Source organism: Physeter macrocephalus, chromosome 8 (genome assembly GCF_002837175.3).
Source record: "Physeter macrocephalus isolate SW-GA chromosome 8, ASM283717v5, whole genome shotgun sequence".
In the NCBI taxonomy this organism is placed as follows: Eukaryota; Metazoa; Chordata; class Mammalia; order Artiodactyla; family Physeteridae; genus Physeter; species Physeter macrocephalus.
The window spans coordinates 108815104-108832640 of record NC_041221.1 but is presented as its reverse complement, the minus strand read 5'-3'; the positions used below and the strand labels follow the sequence as shown (position 1 = coordinate 108832640).

The 17537-nt window shown below is 33.7% G+C and overlaps 1 protein-coding gene across 1 annotated transcript in view; it reads left to right on the top strand.

The window, feature by feature from the left end:
• The first annotated feature begins 3928 nt into the window (after positions 1-3928).
• The window catches only part of TMEM232 (transmembrane protein 232), a 229344-nt gene continuing 215735 nt past the window's right edge, over positions 3929-17537 (top strand). Inside the window, 7 exon segments of the mRNA XM_024122160.1 lie at positions 3929-3978; positions 4476-4536; positions 4538-4588; positions 9304-9409; positions 9989-9991; positions 11242-11396; positions 15342-15441. Coding sequence (XP_023977928.1) covers positions 3929-3978; positions 4476-4536; positions 4538-4588; positions 9304-9409; positions 9989-9991; positions 11242-11396; positions 15342-15441 — 526 coding nt within the window.

The window sequence follows — 17537 nt, the reverse complement described above, 5'->3', positions numbered from 1 at the left end:
TTTTTCTTTCCTTTGTTTCTACTTCTGTTAGGGTAAATTTGAAGCGACTATAAAAAGAGGTCTCTAATTTCAGAGGCTTAAGTAAGATAGAAGTGTATTTATCTGACATATGAATCCAGTGGGTCTAGGCTGACAGGATAGCTCTGCTTTTGGGGTCAGTGAGAAACTCACAACCCTCATTATCTCATAGTTGTACTGATCTGCCTAATCAAAGACAATTCAGCACCATTTTTGTGTTCCAGTCAACTGGAAGGAAAAAAAGGTTTTATTCTAGGGAAAGTGGCCTGTCTTTAAGGTAAAGGTGACCTGAAATTTGCACATATTGTATCTCCTCACAACCTGCCAGAAAGACTGGGAAATATAGGCACTAGCTGCGTGATCATGTGACCAGGAAGAAACAGAAAAGATTTTGAAAGGATAACTGCCATTCTGTCACATTCTAGTTCCTGTCTTCATATCAAGGTACAGCTCAAGCGCCACTTCTGCAAAGAAGCTTTTTTTGAATCTTTAACGAAAAACAGTAATTCTTATAACTAATAGTTATCCAGTGCTGAATCTATGTAAGGAATTAGACAATGTGTTCCAGTTCATTGCTTTTCAAAATTCTGCAAATTTTGTCCTCATTTCCACAGATGGAAAATTATAGCTCACACAGATTAAATGATTAAGCAAAGATTATAGCATCAGGAAGTGTTGGAATCATGACCTTCTGAACTCGCCACAGGATTTTATTTCCTTTTTTTTTCTTCAGTGTGTCTCCTTTATATTACATAATTTGTGATTTGTCTCACTTCCCTCCTAGAATGTGAATTTACTGAGGCCAGGCCTGATTCCTCTCTTAGCCCTCATTATATCTAGTGAAATATCTTATATGTGGGAGGCTTTCATTAAATGTTTATTGAACAAATTAATTGTCAGCTAAAAAAAAGTTCTGAATTCACAGATAACATATAAAGTCATTTGGATTGATATCCATGCAGTCAGAAGACTTTAGTATATTTCCCTTATATGAAATTGGCATGACGACCTTCATTCATTACCTTTCCATAGGACTGCACTTATATACTTACAGTAGATTACATCTATCTTTGTGAAATCCTTTGATAGTTTGAAGAAATTAGAATGTGTGAAATTAAGATATATTTTCCTTTCAAATGCCTATATTTACTTTTTCAAGTTTCCTTTTGCTTCTTATCATGGGTTGTGTTTGTCATTAAATAAGTATTAATTTGTATAACACCTATTTGTGATGGGCAAGAAATAGTTAAAAAAGGTATATTTATTTCCTGTTAAATATTTATTGACATGAGCTGAGGGAGTCCAATTAAGGTACTCAATCTCTGTACAAGAAGCTGGAAAGCATTAGCTTTCCATATTTTTAATGATTCACTACAGGCCTCAACCATACTGAAAGATAATTGACAAAACTAAAATTTTTTATAAAATATATTCTAAGCATAGAAATTGTATTAGATATTATTTTTACCCTGAGGCTTTACTCTACTTTAAAAATAAAATGATACAAATGCATTTTTCTCAGAGCCTATATATATAAAAGCTGAGATAAAATAACTAATTTTAGAAAATACATTTTTAGTTTGTATTTGAAACCCTTGGATATAGTGTATGTATTTGTGTGTGTGTGTGTGTGTGTGTGTGTGTGTGTGTGTGGCTGTGTCTTTGTGTGTTTGGAGGGGTTTCTGTGGTCGGTAGTAGGGAAATCTGCTTAAACAAGATGGTTTTAATTTGAGTTTCCCTATTTATGATGTTAATCATTGTTTCACATAGTTATTGGCCACACGGATTTCTTCTTTTGTCAATTACCTGTTTAAGCCTCTTCTCTATGTTTCTATTGTTTGGGAGTTCTTCATATATTCTGGTTATATTATGGATATGAGCCCTTTGTCAGTTACATGTGTTGAAAATATGTTCTTCCATTTGAAGTTTTGCCTTTTAATTCTCTTAGGATGTCTTTATATAGATATATTTACAAGCAGAGGTGGTAATCAAAATATTTAACTATTGATATAGTGTGGAGATTGATAAATCAGAACAGTGTACACCTACTAAATATCAGGCCTATGTACATGGATTTTAAAAAATTACAGCATCAGTTAGCATGGCCAAAATTATACTGGAAGTGATGGGAAGTGTCAGTCAATAAAGACATTGTTGCGTTTGTTGGGTACATCCATACTAGTGCATGTTAGGATCACTTGAACTTTAATGTCTGATAAATTTAATGAAGAAAGCATGCTCCAGTGTTACATACATGGTTCTATTTACTAAAAAGAGTACACATAGTTTGGTTTTTATTTGTGAGCATTGAGAAAGATATGAAGGATACACACTGACCCATTAATCTTGGCTATTTCTAATGGGTAGAATTGGAGACGGTAGTGTTGGGACACATCCCTGAATGTATGGTTTGTTATAAACAGCACTGTTATGTTAATACTTTTAAAGAATCTAATTTCTAATGAAAATTAGAAAAATTTAAATGGATAAAGGGACTATCTTATTCCCATAATACTCTGTACAAATGGGAAGACTGAGGCTATTTTGGACTCTTCGCGAAGAGTAGGTCCATGTCGATCAAAGATATGTCATCCCAGATGACTGTTGAGAGAGAGTTTTCAGCCAACCTTTACCATATACATCTAACCTCATATCTCCAAGAGCAAGATAACAGGTAGTCAAGAATGAAGTTATTCATTTCAAATGCCCAATTCTAGCAGACTTTGTGAGTTCTAACACCTCAACTCTTCTGCTATTTTACTATACGCTGCTTGAGGGCAAGGTTGTTTGTTGGTTTCACCGTCGTATCCCAGTTCCAAGGTTAGTAGCACCTGATACATAGAGATAGTCAATAAATGCTTACTGATTGAATGATTGAATAAATGCCTACTTTAGGATGGCAGTTAAAGAGCTGGTCATTTCATTAATTGTTCTTCACTGGGATATCTATTTGGCTCTAGTTTACAAAGCATCATGGTTTTATCTCTGCTTATCTTGTGATCATGTGGCACTGTGATTACTTTTACATACATCTGTCTTCCCAATTGGACTATGAGTCACTCACAGGCAAAATTTGATTTTTATTCATGTTTTTTTCCTATATCCCACAGAGCAACTAATTCAGTACATTATAAATACAGTAAGTTGTTGAAAGATGTTTTGTTTTCTCAGATCACTCCTTTTAATCGTATGACTCCCATTATTTTATCACATAAACAACTCATTGACTCTACTACCCATTTTCTATTCCTCTGATAGCACTTTTGATTCCATGCCATTTTAAACGCTGTGCTACATCATTATAATCACTTTACTCATTCTCTTGCATACACCCTCAACTTTTCTCACTTCGCTGGAATACTTGTCTACCCTCTCTACACTTTGCCCATGGGATCCTTTCCATTCACAAGACTTTAAATGCCATATGTGTGCTAGTGACTCAAAAACTGACATATTTAGCCTGAACCTTTCCCCCAAATTCAGACTCATATCTAACTGCTTACTCTGCGTCTCCATTTGGATGGCCATGGTCATCTCAAACATAACATATCCAATACTGAACTTATTCTCTACCCTCACCTCAAATCTGCTCCTCTAACAACCTTTCCCATCTTGGTAAACAGCAATTCTATCCTTTCCGTTGCTCAATTCAATCATGACTCCTTTTTTTTTTTTTTTCCTTCCTCTCATGCCTATTTCTAATTCATTGGTTCATTGGGAAGTCTGGTTGGAGCTAATGTCAAAATATATCCATTATCCAAACTCTTTGCTTTAATTGATTTGCTATAATTCTGATCCAAGCCAAATTACCTCTCAGCTAAGTGTATATGTGTTCTCTCCCTTGCTACCTCCCCACACTCCAGCTCTCAACACAGCATCGGAATGATCCTGTTAAAATATAAGTTGAATTATGCCACTCATCTTATCAAAACCCTGCAATAGATTCCCATCTCATCCAAAGTTAGTATGTCTCCTTGTCACCTCTCTGACCTTACTACATACATCTTTTCTGTCCTGCCTACTTTACTTCAGCCACAGTTCGACTGATTCCACTTGCATGGAGGGAATAATGTTTTAGCTTAAATTAAACCAACACTGAAATATGTGAGGAGATAAATCAGTCTTCAACGTAATGAAGCTATGCTGGATTTTTTTCAAAGACTACAAAGTTCTTCAATATCATGAGAATTCTATTTCTCAAACTAAGAGTATGATAAAATCAATCTAGGAGACCTGTGTGTGTATATATATATATATATATATATATAGATAGATATATACACACACACACATATATATACATAAATATTTTACTGATTTTTGTGTGTGTGAAACTTTCTCATTATGATAAAGTGCTTTTTCAGAAAATAGATACACTTAACCACTGGATGTTTGATTAATTAAAATTTGGAAGTGATAGCTATAATTATTGATTTTTTTTTTCTTTTTTGGTTTAGGCCACCATTTTCAATCACAAAAGAATTCATCTTGAGACTCAACCAAACAAAAAATCCAAATAGAGGAGGAAGAACTGTTGGACATAGCTAGAAAAAACTTTATCAAATGTAAGGTAATGGCACACTATTGATTATTTAGTATGTGAACTTTCTCTTCCAGTTGGTGGATGATTACATGTTCTAAAATATTGAAAGAAAAAGATAAGAATACACCTTTCTTTAATCATAAGTAGGCATAGTTAAAAATACTAATGCAGGGGCTTCCCTGGTGGTGCAGTGGTTGAGGGCCCGCCTGCCGATGCAGGGGACACGGGTTCGTGCCCTGGTCCGGGAAGATCCCACATGCCATGGAGCCTGCACGTCCGGAGCCTGTGCTCCGCAACGGGAGAGGCCACAACAGTGAGAGGCCCACGTAACGCAAAAAAACAAAAACAAAAACAAAAAAAAACTAATGCAAATTAAAGTTAAAACTTATGACCAAATTATTCAATGTCAAATGGCTTTTTGTATGAAGAGTCTTCATAAATTATTGGAGAATATATTTGTTGGCACTAATCCAAGAGCCCACAGCAAAATATCAATGGCTGGTAAATAAATTTTTGTTTATGAAAATTACACTTTTTACTAAAAAAATGTTAACTGATATATGATGTTTCCTAAAGAGGAAAGAAAGGTCTCCTAAACAGTCACTATACATGCACAGAGTACTCTGTTCTTTCTCTGTAACAAACTATTCACCTAACTTGCAGAAAATACATTCTTTAAAAATATGTCATTAATTCACAAAATTTCAAACACATATAAAAACAGAACAGAAAGTAAAATAAGTCCTTGTTTTACCTTTTCTTCATTAGATCCAGTTTAAGTTTTGGCAGAGAAATAATATACATATGATTTTGCTTTAACACTAGATAACTGGTGAAATAAAAGCTGCACAAAACAAGCATAAATTAAGGCAACTTTTTCTTGTGGCTGTTATTTCCCAGCATTTTGGCTCATGATTGACCATATATTTAAAATTTTTTTAAAAATCCATGAAAAAAGTTGATTAGAAAAAAGAATATACTTTATTAGCTTTGCATGCAGATAGTTGCCAGCAGATACATTCATCAATGAGTTTCTCTTCAGTTAGCCAACTGGGGCAGCCCCAGGAATGGCCACATTAATATAAGGGGGGCAATCTTCATATCTCTTTTATGTTCACTAACTTCAGTCCATCCACAGTGAAGTAGCTGGAGTTCTCCAGAAAACTGGCATCAAGCTATTTTTTTCAATATAGTTACCCTTTTAAAATCAGAGATGCATTCTCTTGGTGAGGAAATGAGACAGAAGTAATCCCTAGAAAGAAAGAGTGAAAATTATTTTCAGCAGACAATGATATTACTCAGAATATTAACATTCTCTACATTTTAACACTAATAGTTTTTGTAAAATTTCAAAAAATAAATATAATAAATGCAAAAATATACAGCTTTAAGAGCATCAGCCTCATAGAATGACTTTCAGAATAAAGGGATAATACAAATAAATAAGTGAGTAAATAAAAATGAAAATAAATTATAAAATAGTAATAAAATACAAATAGTAGAATTAATAATAAAATATAAATAATAATATCAATCATATATATATAAATAATTATATAGATAGATCAATAAAACAAAGAGCTGGGCTTTTGAAAGGGTAAACAAAATCAACAAACCTTTAGCCAGACTCACCAAGAAGAAAAGAGAGAGGACCCAAATAAACAAATTGAGAAATGAAAGAGGAGAAATAACAACTGATACCACAGAAATACAAAAAATTCACAAGAAAATACTATGAATAGTTATATGCCAACAAAATGGACTACCTAGAAGAAATGGACAAGTTTCTAGAAACATACAGCCTACTAAAACTGAGTCAAGAAGAAACATAATTTGAAGAGACTGATCACTAGACCTGAAATATGTAATAAAAAACTCCCTGCAAAAAAAGTCCAGAACTGGAAGGCTTTGCTGGGGAATTCTGCCAAACCTACAAAGAACTTATACCTATCCTTCTCAAACTCTTCCAAAAAACTGAAGAGGAGGGAACATTCCCAAAGTCATTCTCTGAAGCCACCATCACCCTGATGCCAAAACCAGCCAAAGACAACTACCAAAAAAAAAAAAAATCACAGGCCAATATCTTTGAATTTAGATGTAAAAATCTTCAGCAAAATATTAGCAAACTGAATCCAACAACACATAAAAGGATTGTACACTATGATCAAGTTGGAGTCATCCCATGGTCATAAGGATGGTTCAGCATATGCAAATCAATCAATGTTTTAAACCACATCAACAAAAGATAAAACAACAACATGATCATTGCAGAAAAGCATTTGATAAAATTCAACATCCATTCCTGATAAAAACTCTCACCAAAGTGGGTATAGAGGGAGCATATTTCAACATAATAAAGAGCCACTTATGATAAACGCACAGTCAACATAATACTCATTGGTGAAAAGCTTGAAAGCCTTCTTGCTAAATTCTGGAATAAGACAAGGATGCCCACTCTTACCAATTCTATTTAACATAGTGTTGGAAGTCCTAGGCACAGCAATCAGACAAGAATAAAAGGTATCCAAATTGGAAAGGAAGAGATAAAATTGTCGTTGTATGCAGATGATATGATACCCTATATAGAAAACCCTGAAGACTCCACACAAAAACTATTACAACTGATAAATGAATTCAGCAAGGTAGCAGGATACAAGATTAACATACAGAAATCTGTTCCATTTCTTTACAGTAACAAGGAAATATCAGAAAAAGAAAGTAAAAAAAAAAAAATCCCATTTAACATCATGTCAAAAAAAAAAATACCTAAGAATAAACCTGACCTAGGAGGTGAAGGACTTACATGCTGAGAACTATAAAACATTGATAAAGGAAATTGAAGATGATTCGAAGAAATGGAAAGATATCCAATGCTTTGGATTGGAAGAATTAATATTGTTAAAATGGCCATACTGCCCAAAGCAATCTACAGAATTAATGCTATCCCTATCACATTACCCATGACATTTTTCACAGAGCTAGAACTAAGAATCCTGGAATTTACATTGAACCACAAAAGACCCAGAATTGCCAAAGCAATCCTGGGGAAAAAGAACAAAGGTGGAGGCATAACCCTCCCAGACTTCAGATAACACTACAAAGCTACAGTAATCAAAACAGTGTGGTATTGGCACAACAGACATATGGATCAGTGGAACAGAATAGAGAGCCCAGAAGTAAATCCACACACCTAGAGTCAATTAATCTTCAATGAAGGAGGCAATAATATACAATGGGCAGTCCCTTCAACAAGTGGTATTGGGAAAACTGTACAGCCACGTGTAAATCAATGAAGTTAGAACACACCCTCACACCATAAACAAATATAAACTCAAAATGACTTAAAGACTTAAATATAAGACATGACACCATAAAACTCCTAGGAGAGAACACTGGCAAAACATTCTCTGACATAAATTATACCAGTATTTTCTTAGGTTAGTCTCCCAAGGCAATAGAAATAAAAGCAAAAATAAACAAATGGGACCTAATCAAACTTATAAGCTTTTGCACAGCAAAGGAAACCATACACAAATGAAAAGATAACTTGTGGACTGGGAGAAAGTATTTGCAAGTGATGCAACTGACAAGGGCTTAGTTTCCAAAATATACAAAACAGCTCATACAGCTCAATATCAAACAAACTCCAAACAACCCAATCAAAAAATGGGCAAAAGACCTAACTAGATGTTTCTTCAAAGAAGACATACAGATGGCCAACAGGCACATGAGAAGATGCTCAGCATCACTAATTGTTAGAGAAATGCAAATCCATACCATAGTGAGGTATCACCTCACACTGATCAGAATGGCCATTATCAAAAAGTCTACAAATAACAAATGCTGAAGAGGGCATGGAGGAAAATGAACCCTCCTACAGTGTTGGTGGGAATGTAAATTGGTGCAGTCACTATGGAAAACAGTATGGAGGTTCCTTAAAAAACTTAAAATAGTTACTATATAATCCAGTAATTCCACTCCTAGGCATATATCTGGAAAAGATGAAAAGTCTAATTCAAAAAGATACATGCACCCCAGTGTTCATAGCAGCACTATTTACAATAGCCAAAACATGGAAGCAACCTAAGTGTCCATTGACAGGTGAATGGATAAAGAAGATGAGATATATATATATATATATATATATATATATAAAAGAGTATTGCTCAGCCATAAAAAAGAATGAAGTATTGCCATTTGCAGCAATATGGATGGATCTGGAGATTATCATACTAGGTGAAGTAAGTCAGACAGAGAAAAACAAATATCATGATATCACTTACATGTGGAATCCAAAAAAATAATACAAATTAACTTATTTACAAAACAGACACACAGACATAGAAAACAAACTTATAATTACCAAAGGGAAAAGTGTCAGGGAGGGATAAATTAGGAGTATGGGATTAACAGATACACACTATTATATATAAAATAGATAAACACCAAGGACTTACTGTATAGCACAGGAAACTATATTCAATATCGTGTTATAACCTATAATGGAAAAGAATCTGAAAAAGAATATATATATATTGATGTATATGTATAACTGAATCACTTTGCTGTACACCTGAAACTAAAACAATACTGCAAATCAACTATATTCAATAAAAACAAGTAAAATATTAACAAATTATAAATAATAAAATAGGATAAATAAAATATAGATAATAAACATATATATATTAAATTTAAAAGCTGTACATTTTTGTTTGCCTCTTTTATCTTCCCCATAACAGAGGAAATTGGGTCTCAAAACCTTAGGTACTGGGAGGCATGTGCATCTTCCTACGACATGGACTGAAGTAGTATATCTGGCTCAGTGCATAGGAGAAATCCAAGATGGTATGTCCTCTAACTAAGCTCTTTTTAGTTACCCTAAGTGTTTTCTAGATTAGAGTGAAGGCATAATTTGAGAACTTTAATATTTAGAAATTGTGCAGGAGCCAAGGAAAATATGCGTTTCTCTATTGAAATACCTGATAATGTTTCATTATGAAAGGTCCTTTTGTAATTTTGAATTTATGAATTTGGCTGCTCAACTTTTTAATTATGAAATTGTTTTAAAAACTTTTGCTCAGCAGAGTCTATTGCTTTTTTCTAAAATTAGTAACTAATTAAAAAGTAATATAAAATGTCATTTAGTGATTTTCAATAACACTAGGCACTATACTTTAGAGAAATTCATTTCTGAATTTTATAATTCTCACTCATAAAACATTAACCAAATGGCCATTTGTTTTTCACTTGTTTTAAACAGCCATTTTACTCATTACCTTTTCATTTATCACTTATTTCTGTCTCCTTTTAAACCACCCTCCAACCAATCTAAAAAAGAAATTTAAAAACATTATTTTTAAGGAAATAAAGTTTCTTCTATATTATTCTAAATTTTGTGTGTATGCCTTTTAAAATGAGTTTTAGAATGTTAACCATATGAAGTCAGAGAGTATTTTCCCTTATAAATTGGGTTTTGTAGTGCTATCTGGGAGCTTTCAAGCAACAGGAAGAATAAGAATGATTTTGTATTTAACTTGCCTTTATGGCACTTCATCACAGTGCTATCCACAGCCTGACCCTATTAAATGTTTAAATGATATTGAAGTAAACAATCTTGGCTTACCAGCAACCAGCAGCCCCTTGCTCTTCTTTGTCAATTAAACCTCAGTTTTGTTCATGAAAGCGCCTCAAAATCTTTGTACAGGCACATTCTTGGAGATATTGTGAGTCTGGTTCCAGATCACCATAATAAAGCGGATATTGTAATAAAGCGAGTCACATTAATTTTTTTGTTTCACAGTGCATGTAAAAGTTATGTTTACACTATACTGTAGTCTATCAAACGTGCAATAGCATTGTGTCTGAAAATGTACATACCTTAATTAAAAAATAATGCTGTTGGAAAAGTGGCACCGATAGACTTGCTAGACGCAGGGTTGCCACAAACCCTCAATTTGTAAAAATTACAGTATCTGCAAAGCATAATAAATCAAAGTGAATAAGATGAGGTATGCCTGTAATGACGTGAGGTGCAATGTTCTGTAGGGCCTTAGTGCTATATTCTTCCTTGTTCAGCTCCATTGGGCCTTATTTCCTCTGCTTTGATTTTCTAGTCTTCTACTTTTCTCTTTTATAGAACTTATCTTGAGCACTGTCTTTTGTCATCCAGTTCTGTCCTATTTCCCCACCATTATATATGTGGCCTAGTGATCTATTTTGTGTCGGGTGGAAGAGCTGGAGCTCCTAGGGCATTTCTCCCTCCTTGCCTTTTCCCCCTCACCGTCCTCCCCACCCTCCCCGACCTCTGTAGTCTCTCCAGCTTAGTGACTTTCTGAGTAGTTGAAAGTCCTACATGGCAGCTTAGAATTCCAAAGGTAGTATCTTGACAAAGAGATAGAGGGGGCAACTGTATTGCCTTTTCTGATCTAGCCTTGGAAGTCATACATTGTCACTTCTGCCACATTCTATTAGTTGAAGCAGTCACAAGGCCTGCTCAGGTTCAAGGGGAAGGGGGCATAGACTTCACCTCTTGATGGGATGGATGTCAAAGATTTTGTGAATATTTTAAAACCACAATGTGGTCTTGGTGACTGAGCAAATAGTTAATTAGAAGACTTAATTTTAGTATGTAGAAAAGCAGCATAATTTATAAATTTTACTTTTTAATATTTCAAAAGCTTTAAATATGCTTTATGCTTCCCTGGACCATGCTACCTTTGATTACGATCATCTGCCTGCCTTATTTTTTGTTGCAGAATCAGTTTTATATAGACTCTGTTGTGATGCATTCCTAAAGACGTACTTATACTCAGCTGAAATAAAGCTGGCAAAGGTAAGTTTTAAAATAATTTTAATATGTTTTAATTGCTACATGTAGTACATCTAGCCACATTATATCTGTTTCAGGAGCTAAACAGGCCATTTGGTTTTATTACAGAATATTCTCGTTTGGTAGCTTATTTTAATCTCCTCTAAATGTGGACATTACATTATTGCTTGATATGCAAATGGAGATAGTTTGAGAAAATACAGTTTCACCAACTGTGTAAGAAAATAACATTTAATTAAAAATCAAGTTTGTACTTATTTCTGAGTATATATAGCTTTTCTCCTCTCTATTTTTTTTTAACATCTTTATTGGAGGGTAACTGCTTTACAATGGTGTTTTAGTTTCTGCTTTATAACAAAGTGAATCAGCTATACATATACATATATCCCCATATCTCCTCCCTTTTGTGTCTCACTCCCACCCTCCCTATCCCACCCTCTCTTTGTGGTCACAAAGCACTGAGCTGATCTCCCTGTGCTATGTGGCTGCTTCCCACTAGCTATCTGTTTTACATTTGGCAGTGTATATATGTGAATGCCATGCTCTCACTTCGTCCCAGCTTACCCTTCCCCCTCCCTGTGTCTTCAAGTCCATTCTCTACATCTGCATCTTTATTCCTGTCCTGCCCCTAGGTTCTTCAGAACCATTTTTTTTTTTTAGATTCCATATATATGTGTTAGTAGTGGGATTGCTGGGTCGTATGGTAGTTCTATTTTTAGTTTTTTTAAGGAACCTCCATACTGTTCTCCATAGTGGCTGTATCAATTTACATTCCCACCAACACTGCAAGAGGGTTCCCTTTTCTCCACACCCTCTCCAGCATTTATTGTTTGTAGATTTTTTATGATGGCCATTCTGACTGGTGTGAGGTGATACCTCATTGTAGTTTTGATTTGCATTTCTCTAATGATTAGTGATGTTGAGCATCCTTTCATGTGTTTGTTGGCAATTTGTATATCTTCTTTGGAGAAATGTTCTCCTCTCTATTTTAAGGATTGCTAAATGCCACATTTCCAGTTAAAAATGCTGACTGATAATTCTTAAATTGTTGCCCGATTTGAGAAGATGAGTTGTTCTCTCAGTATTCTATGTCATTTTAGAGCCATAATATGGGAAACTATGTTTATGTAGCTCATGTTTCATAAGGTCCTAGAAGACATATGGTTCTACTTCCTGTGATGATCAAGGTTGCCTGCTGCAAAATTTATTATTAGTCAAAGAAATTTAGCTTAACTAATGGTTTTATTTCAAAGAAAAGCAAGAAGAATAATTTTAAGAATAAAGAAATATATACATATGTATGCATCTCAATTGACATATATGTGTATATATATCATTTGAAATTAAGTATGGTATTTGCAAAAATATATTTTTTCCTTATTTAATTTTGATTATGAATTGTTAGAAAATGAGCGTGAAGATATTCATGAGTCAGCCAGGGCATTTTTGGAAGATATGTATTTCAGACCTTATAAATTAGGTCTAGATCTTCTCTGATATGTTTGGGGGTAAAAGACTTATGGACACTAGGCAGGATACAGGGAACACCTAACAGAAATTGAACATACAAAGAACTGGTGCTTTGCTAGAAGAACAGGAGGCAAAGAGACAAGTAAAATTATAATGTCTTTTTCTTCTTTCCTCTTTATTTCCCAAACTGTTCATTACGGCGATATTTAAGAGCTTATATTTACATAATTATTTTGGGATTTCAAATTTATATATAATACAGAAAGATGGGTATATTAGTTTATGAAGGAAAAAGAGTGGAGTGGAAAAACATAGAGAAAGTGTGGCTTTTCTTTCCTTTCCTTCTCAGCCCCTTTACTGAACTTTTTTCCATTTCTTGCCTTTTATATTTATGCCAGCAATAAAAAGGCTATAAAATAAAGTTTTTGCCATTGCACATATTGCTTATAATTTACGTATACCATGGATTCATTGAATTTTAAAAAGATGCCTGTATCCTCTCATCTGGATGTTTAGACTGTTTGCATTGCACAATGATCAGTGCTTTAGCTGTGTTAGACATAATAACTTATTTAATCTTTGCAAAAGTCCTAAAAGGTAGGTGCTATTATTATCCACCATTCCACAGAAATATTATAAATATTATAATATTTTAAATATTATATATATAATATATATAATATAAATATTATAAATATTATAATATTATAAATAAAATATTATTCAGCATTTCTATTTCATGGTTAGGTAACAGAGAAATGAAGATAAGAAAAGATGAAAAGAGAAGGAAAGAAGGGGGTGAAAGAATAAAGGAAGAAAAGACAGACGAGCAGGGAAATAAACTGACTAGCAGAAATTTAGGAGGCAAAGCTTATGTTGTCAACCTACAGAGAGAGTATGTACACAAATGAAACATGAGGACAGAGGCATAGAAAGTTCCAGAATTCCTTAGAGATAAAGACAGGCAGATTTTTCAACAAAAATCTGGCTTTTCAAAATATTACAGATGAAAGCTTTTAAAACCATTTTTCCAAGCATAGTTGTATAGAGTTTCACTTCTGGATAAAGTGAAACTCATGGCCTAATTGGTGTATAATATAGCAGTTTTGCAAACTGATATGTTGATTGTGTATTTTTCTCTTCAGACCCTCTTTAAAATTTTAAAGTATTGCTTTCAATATCCTTCTCTGATCCCTTGCAAAATCTTAAATTCTTCTTCTTCTGATGAATTTGTTATTTCCAACTTTAATATGCTCACTTAGAGTATTGAAATATTCTTTTAAATGATCTGTTGATCTCCACTTCCTTCTCATCTAACTTCAGTCTCTTGGAGAAGCATAGTACTATATCAAAGTGCTTTATACGAAGAGATCCCTTGGCATGACGTAAACATTTTATTTTTATTTATTCTTGAAAGTCGATAAATGGTGCATGTTTATAATTTATGGATGTATTTACAAATATTCATGGTGCATTCTTAGAATTTATTTTAATGATAGAAGTTTTTGATAAAAATATTTGGAAATCACTGCTGTAATAGAAAGTTCATGTCTTTTGATGCAAAACACCCAGGCCTGGGTGTGAATTCCAGTAATGCTACTTATTTGCTTAATAGTCTTGGGTGAAGCACTGAGACTTGGTAGAATCATCTTTTGAATTTAATTTTATTTTTTTACATGTAGATCTAATAATACCCTGCACCATTGTTAAGATGTTAAGAGGATTTGCATATATGTATATCTTGATAGTGATATAATGGTAGTTATTACTATTGTTTGATCCTTTTCCGTAATCTTATGATTTAGCAATTTAGGCATTTACATTCCATTTATTTCTATAGTGTGTTTTTTTTTCTCATTTTCTGTGAAATCTTATATATTTTTGCAGATATTTAATTTTCTGTTGTCTATGTAAAACAGTTTTAACTATACATGTATTTTAAACTTCACAGAAGTACGATATGAAAGTGTGTATTTAGTAATGACATTTGTGTGTGTGTGTGTGTATTTTCAGGAGGGAATGGGGACTTCAGTACAACATACTATGCACAGGCAGAATATTTCTCAAAACTATTGGAATCCACATTCATCTATATACTGTGACAAGGCACTGTGCAATGTACTATGATATTTTCTCTTTTATTTTATTTAAAAATCCCCTTTCTATTGATTTCATGACTCACTTAAGGGGCGTGATTTGCAATTTGAAAAATACTGTTCTAAAGGACATAGAACAAAATAGTATTCAGTATTGGTCATTATATGTAATGGAGAGATGATTTATGAATTTTTTTTGCTGAACCAGTATTTTAACCTTGATACAAATGTTTTAAAGTTATTTCAAAAGCATACAATCTCAAATGAATTTGAAACTGTTTCATCAAAAGCAAATGTAATGATAAAATGGTTTCTTTTCCTTATGGTTTTAAAATATTTATTGATGCAACACAAAAATGCTTTTTTCTTTCTTTCTTGACAGATTGGCTATTTGTTCTTCTTATGACTTTTTATATATTTCCTTCACTGTCACCTGGAAAGTTTTAAACAACACTTACTTAGGCTTCAACCATATTTATACGGTAGACTGTCTTTTATTTTCTACATTTATAAATGTTTTATGTTATTTTGAGGAACTCAAACTATCACTATAAAGAGTATAGGCTGTATTTTATTTTTCGTGAAAGATAATAGGTGCAGTACTGAAGAGCACAGCTTCTGGGCGAGACTGCTTGGGTTTTACTTTTAAATTTCCTACTTAACTAAGCGTATGAACTTGTCTATGGCTCAGTTTTATTATCTGTAATATCTAACTCACTGGATTTCAAGAAAGTTAAATTCATATTTTAGTAAGGTAACCCTAGTGGTGATGTAGTTGCTGGACTGGAGTAAGGAGAGAGTGGACGCAGGGGGTCCATTAGCTATGACGTTCGTACAGGCAAGAGATTTTAAAGGCATGAACTTCTAAAATGGGGATGGATAGAGTAAAATAGTTTTGAAAAGTGTTTAGGAGATAAAAAACACTGAACTTGGTGATCCCTTAGATCTAAGCTATATATAAGGGAAAGTGACAAATTCAGGATGAATCTTAAATTTTACATATTGACTAATAAGGTCAAGATAATGGTGCTATAAACTGAGAAAATTTTGGAGAAACATTTGGCCATACTGAATTTGAAGGTCACTCAGGTGTATATACCCAGTTGGAAACAGAGGTTTGGAACTAGGGAAATAAGTGAAGCCTGGGAATCACTTATTTCATGGGTATCAACATGGGTCATTTGACAGTCATCACTGTTAACGTGGATGAGATAACCTGGGAATGGGAGGTGGTGGTGGGGAGAAATTTATTCTAGTAGTAGAGTCTTGGGGAACATAAACATTTAATAGATTATTGGAGTAACAGACATCAACCAGTAGAGAAGAATTAGTAGAAAAAGGAGGGAGTGATGATATAGAAAGCCAAAGAGGGGAGAGTCAAGATCAACATTATCAAGAGCTGTAAAATCATTAAACAATAGGAGGTCCGAGACGGGTGATGGGTTTCTGAAGTCAGAAAGTCATTGTTCTTGGGAGCATAACCGAGTGGAAGCAAAGTTCAGACTGGAGGTAAACAAAGAGTGAAGGGAAAGTTTAAGCATAAGACAAAAGTGGTGAACTGTTTTAAAAAGCTTAGCTATGAAAAGAAGGAGAAATATGTCAATAGTTTGGATGAAAAAACAAGGTCAAAAGAGGAGAAGAATAATATGTTGTAGGATAAGAAATCAAGAGACTCAAGATGCAAGAAAGGGAGTAATATTTGATGGGAAAAGCCATAGAGGAGGGGAGTAGAAGGTAATAGTGCAAGTGTTTTGGATACAAGTTTTGATAGGGTCTGAAACCAAGGCATGGCTGTAGATTGACAGTATAGGAATTTGTGTCTACCGTATCACTTGTTTTGCTTTCTTCATTACATTATAAATCTCTTTTATCTCCTCACAGTGTTTAGCGTAGTGATTCATCAAATATTCAGGTAGTGGTGGCAAATACATTTTGCAAGATTATTTGTATAAAACCTCAAGTTCTTACACTGGCTTGTTATTGTTGATATATCGCAAGAACATCAACATTTTGTTTCATATAAGGATAAAATCCTAGATATTGCCCTCTTATCACATGCTGTTAAGTGGAGCCCTACTGAGGCTACATGTTCATCTTCAGCAACAGGTGGATTCCTGCCTGAGGCTATTAGTTACTGCTACTACCTACCCATACAGCCATCCAATAGAAGAGTGGTTATTACTAATTTTTCCATTGTGTCGATGGACTAAAACTCAAAGATTGTTTAAAAGTTTGTAAAAATAACAGCACAGAGATGGTTCTGTTAAATATCACATAGTCTTATGTTAAATGACATAATTGTTGCTGTTGTTAAACTATATATTTTAAAAAATCAACAACAATGGCATCTTGAAAAGAATTAAACTGGAGAATGTTGGTTTAAAAGCAATGACATTGATTACAATATCAGATTATCCATTATGAATAGTATCTATTCTGACTTGATTTATTTTCAGCTGGAACTTTCCAGGGATTGTTGTGTAGTAACTATACTTAATTGGGCATTCAACCATTATGTAATTGCTGTTCTGAATTATATAAACTTTTTTTTTTTTTTTTTTTTTTGCGGTACGCGGGC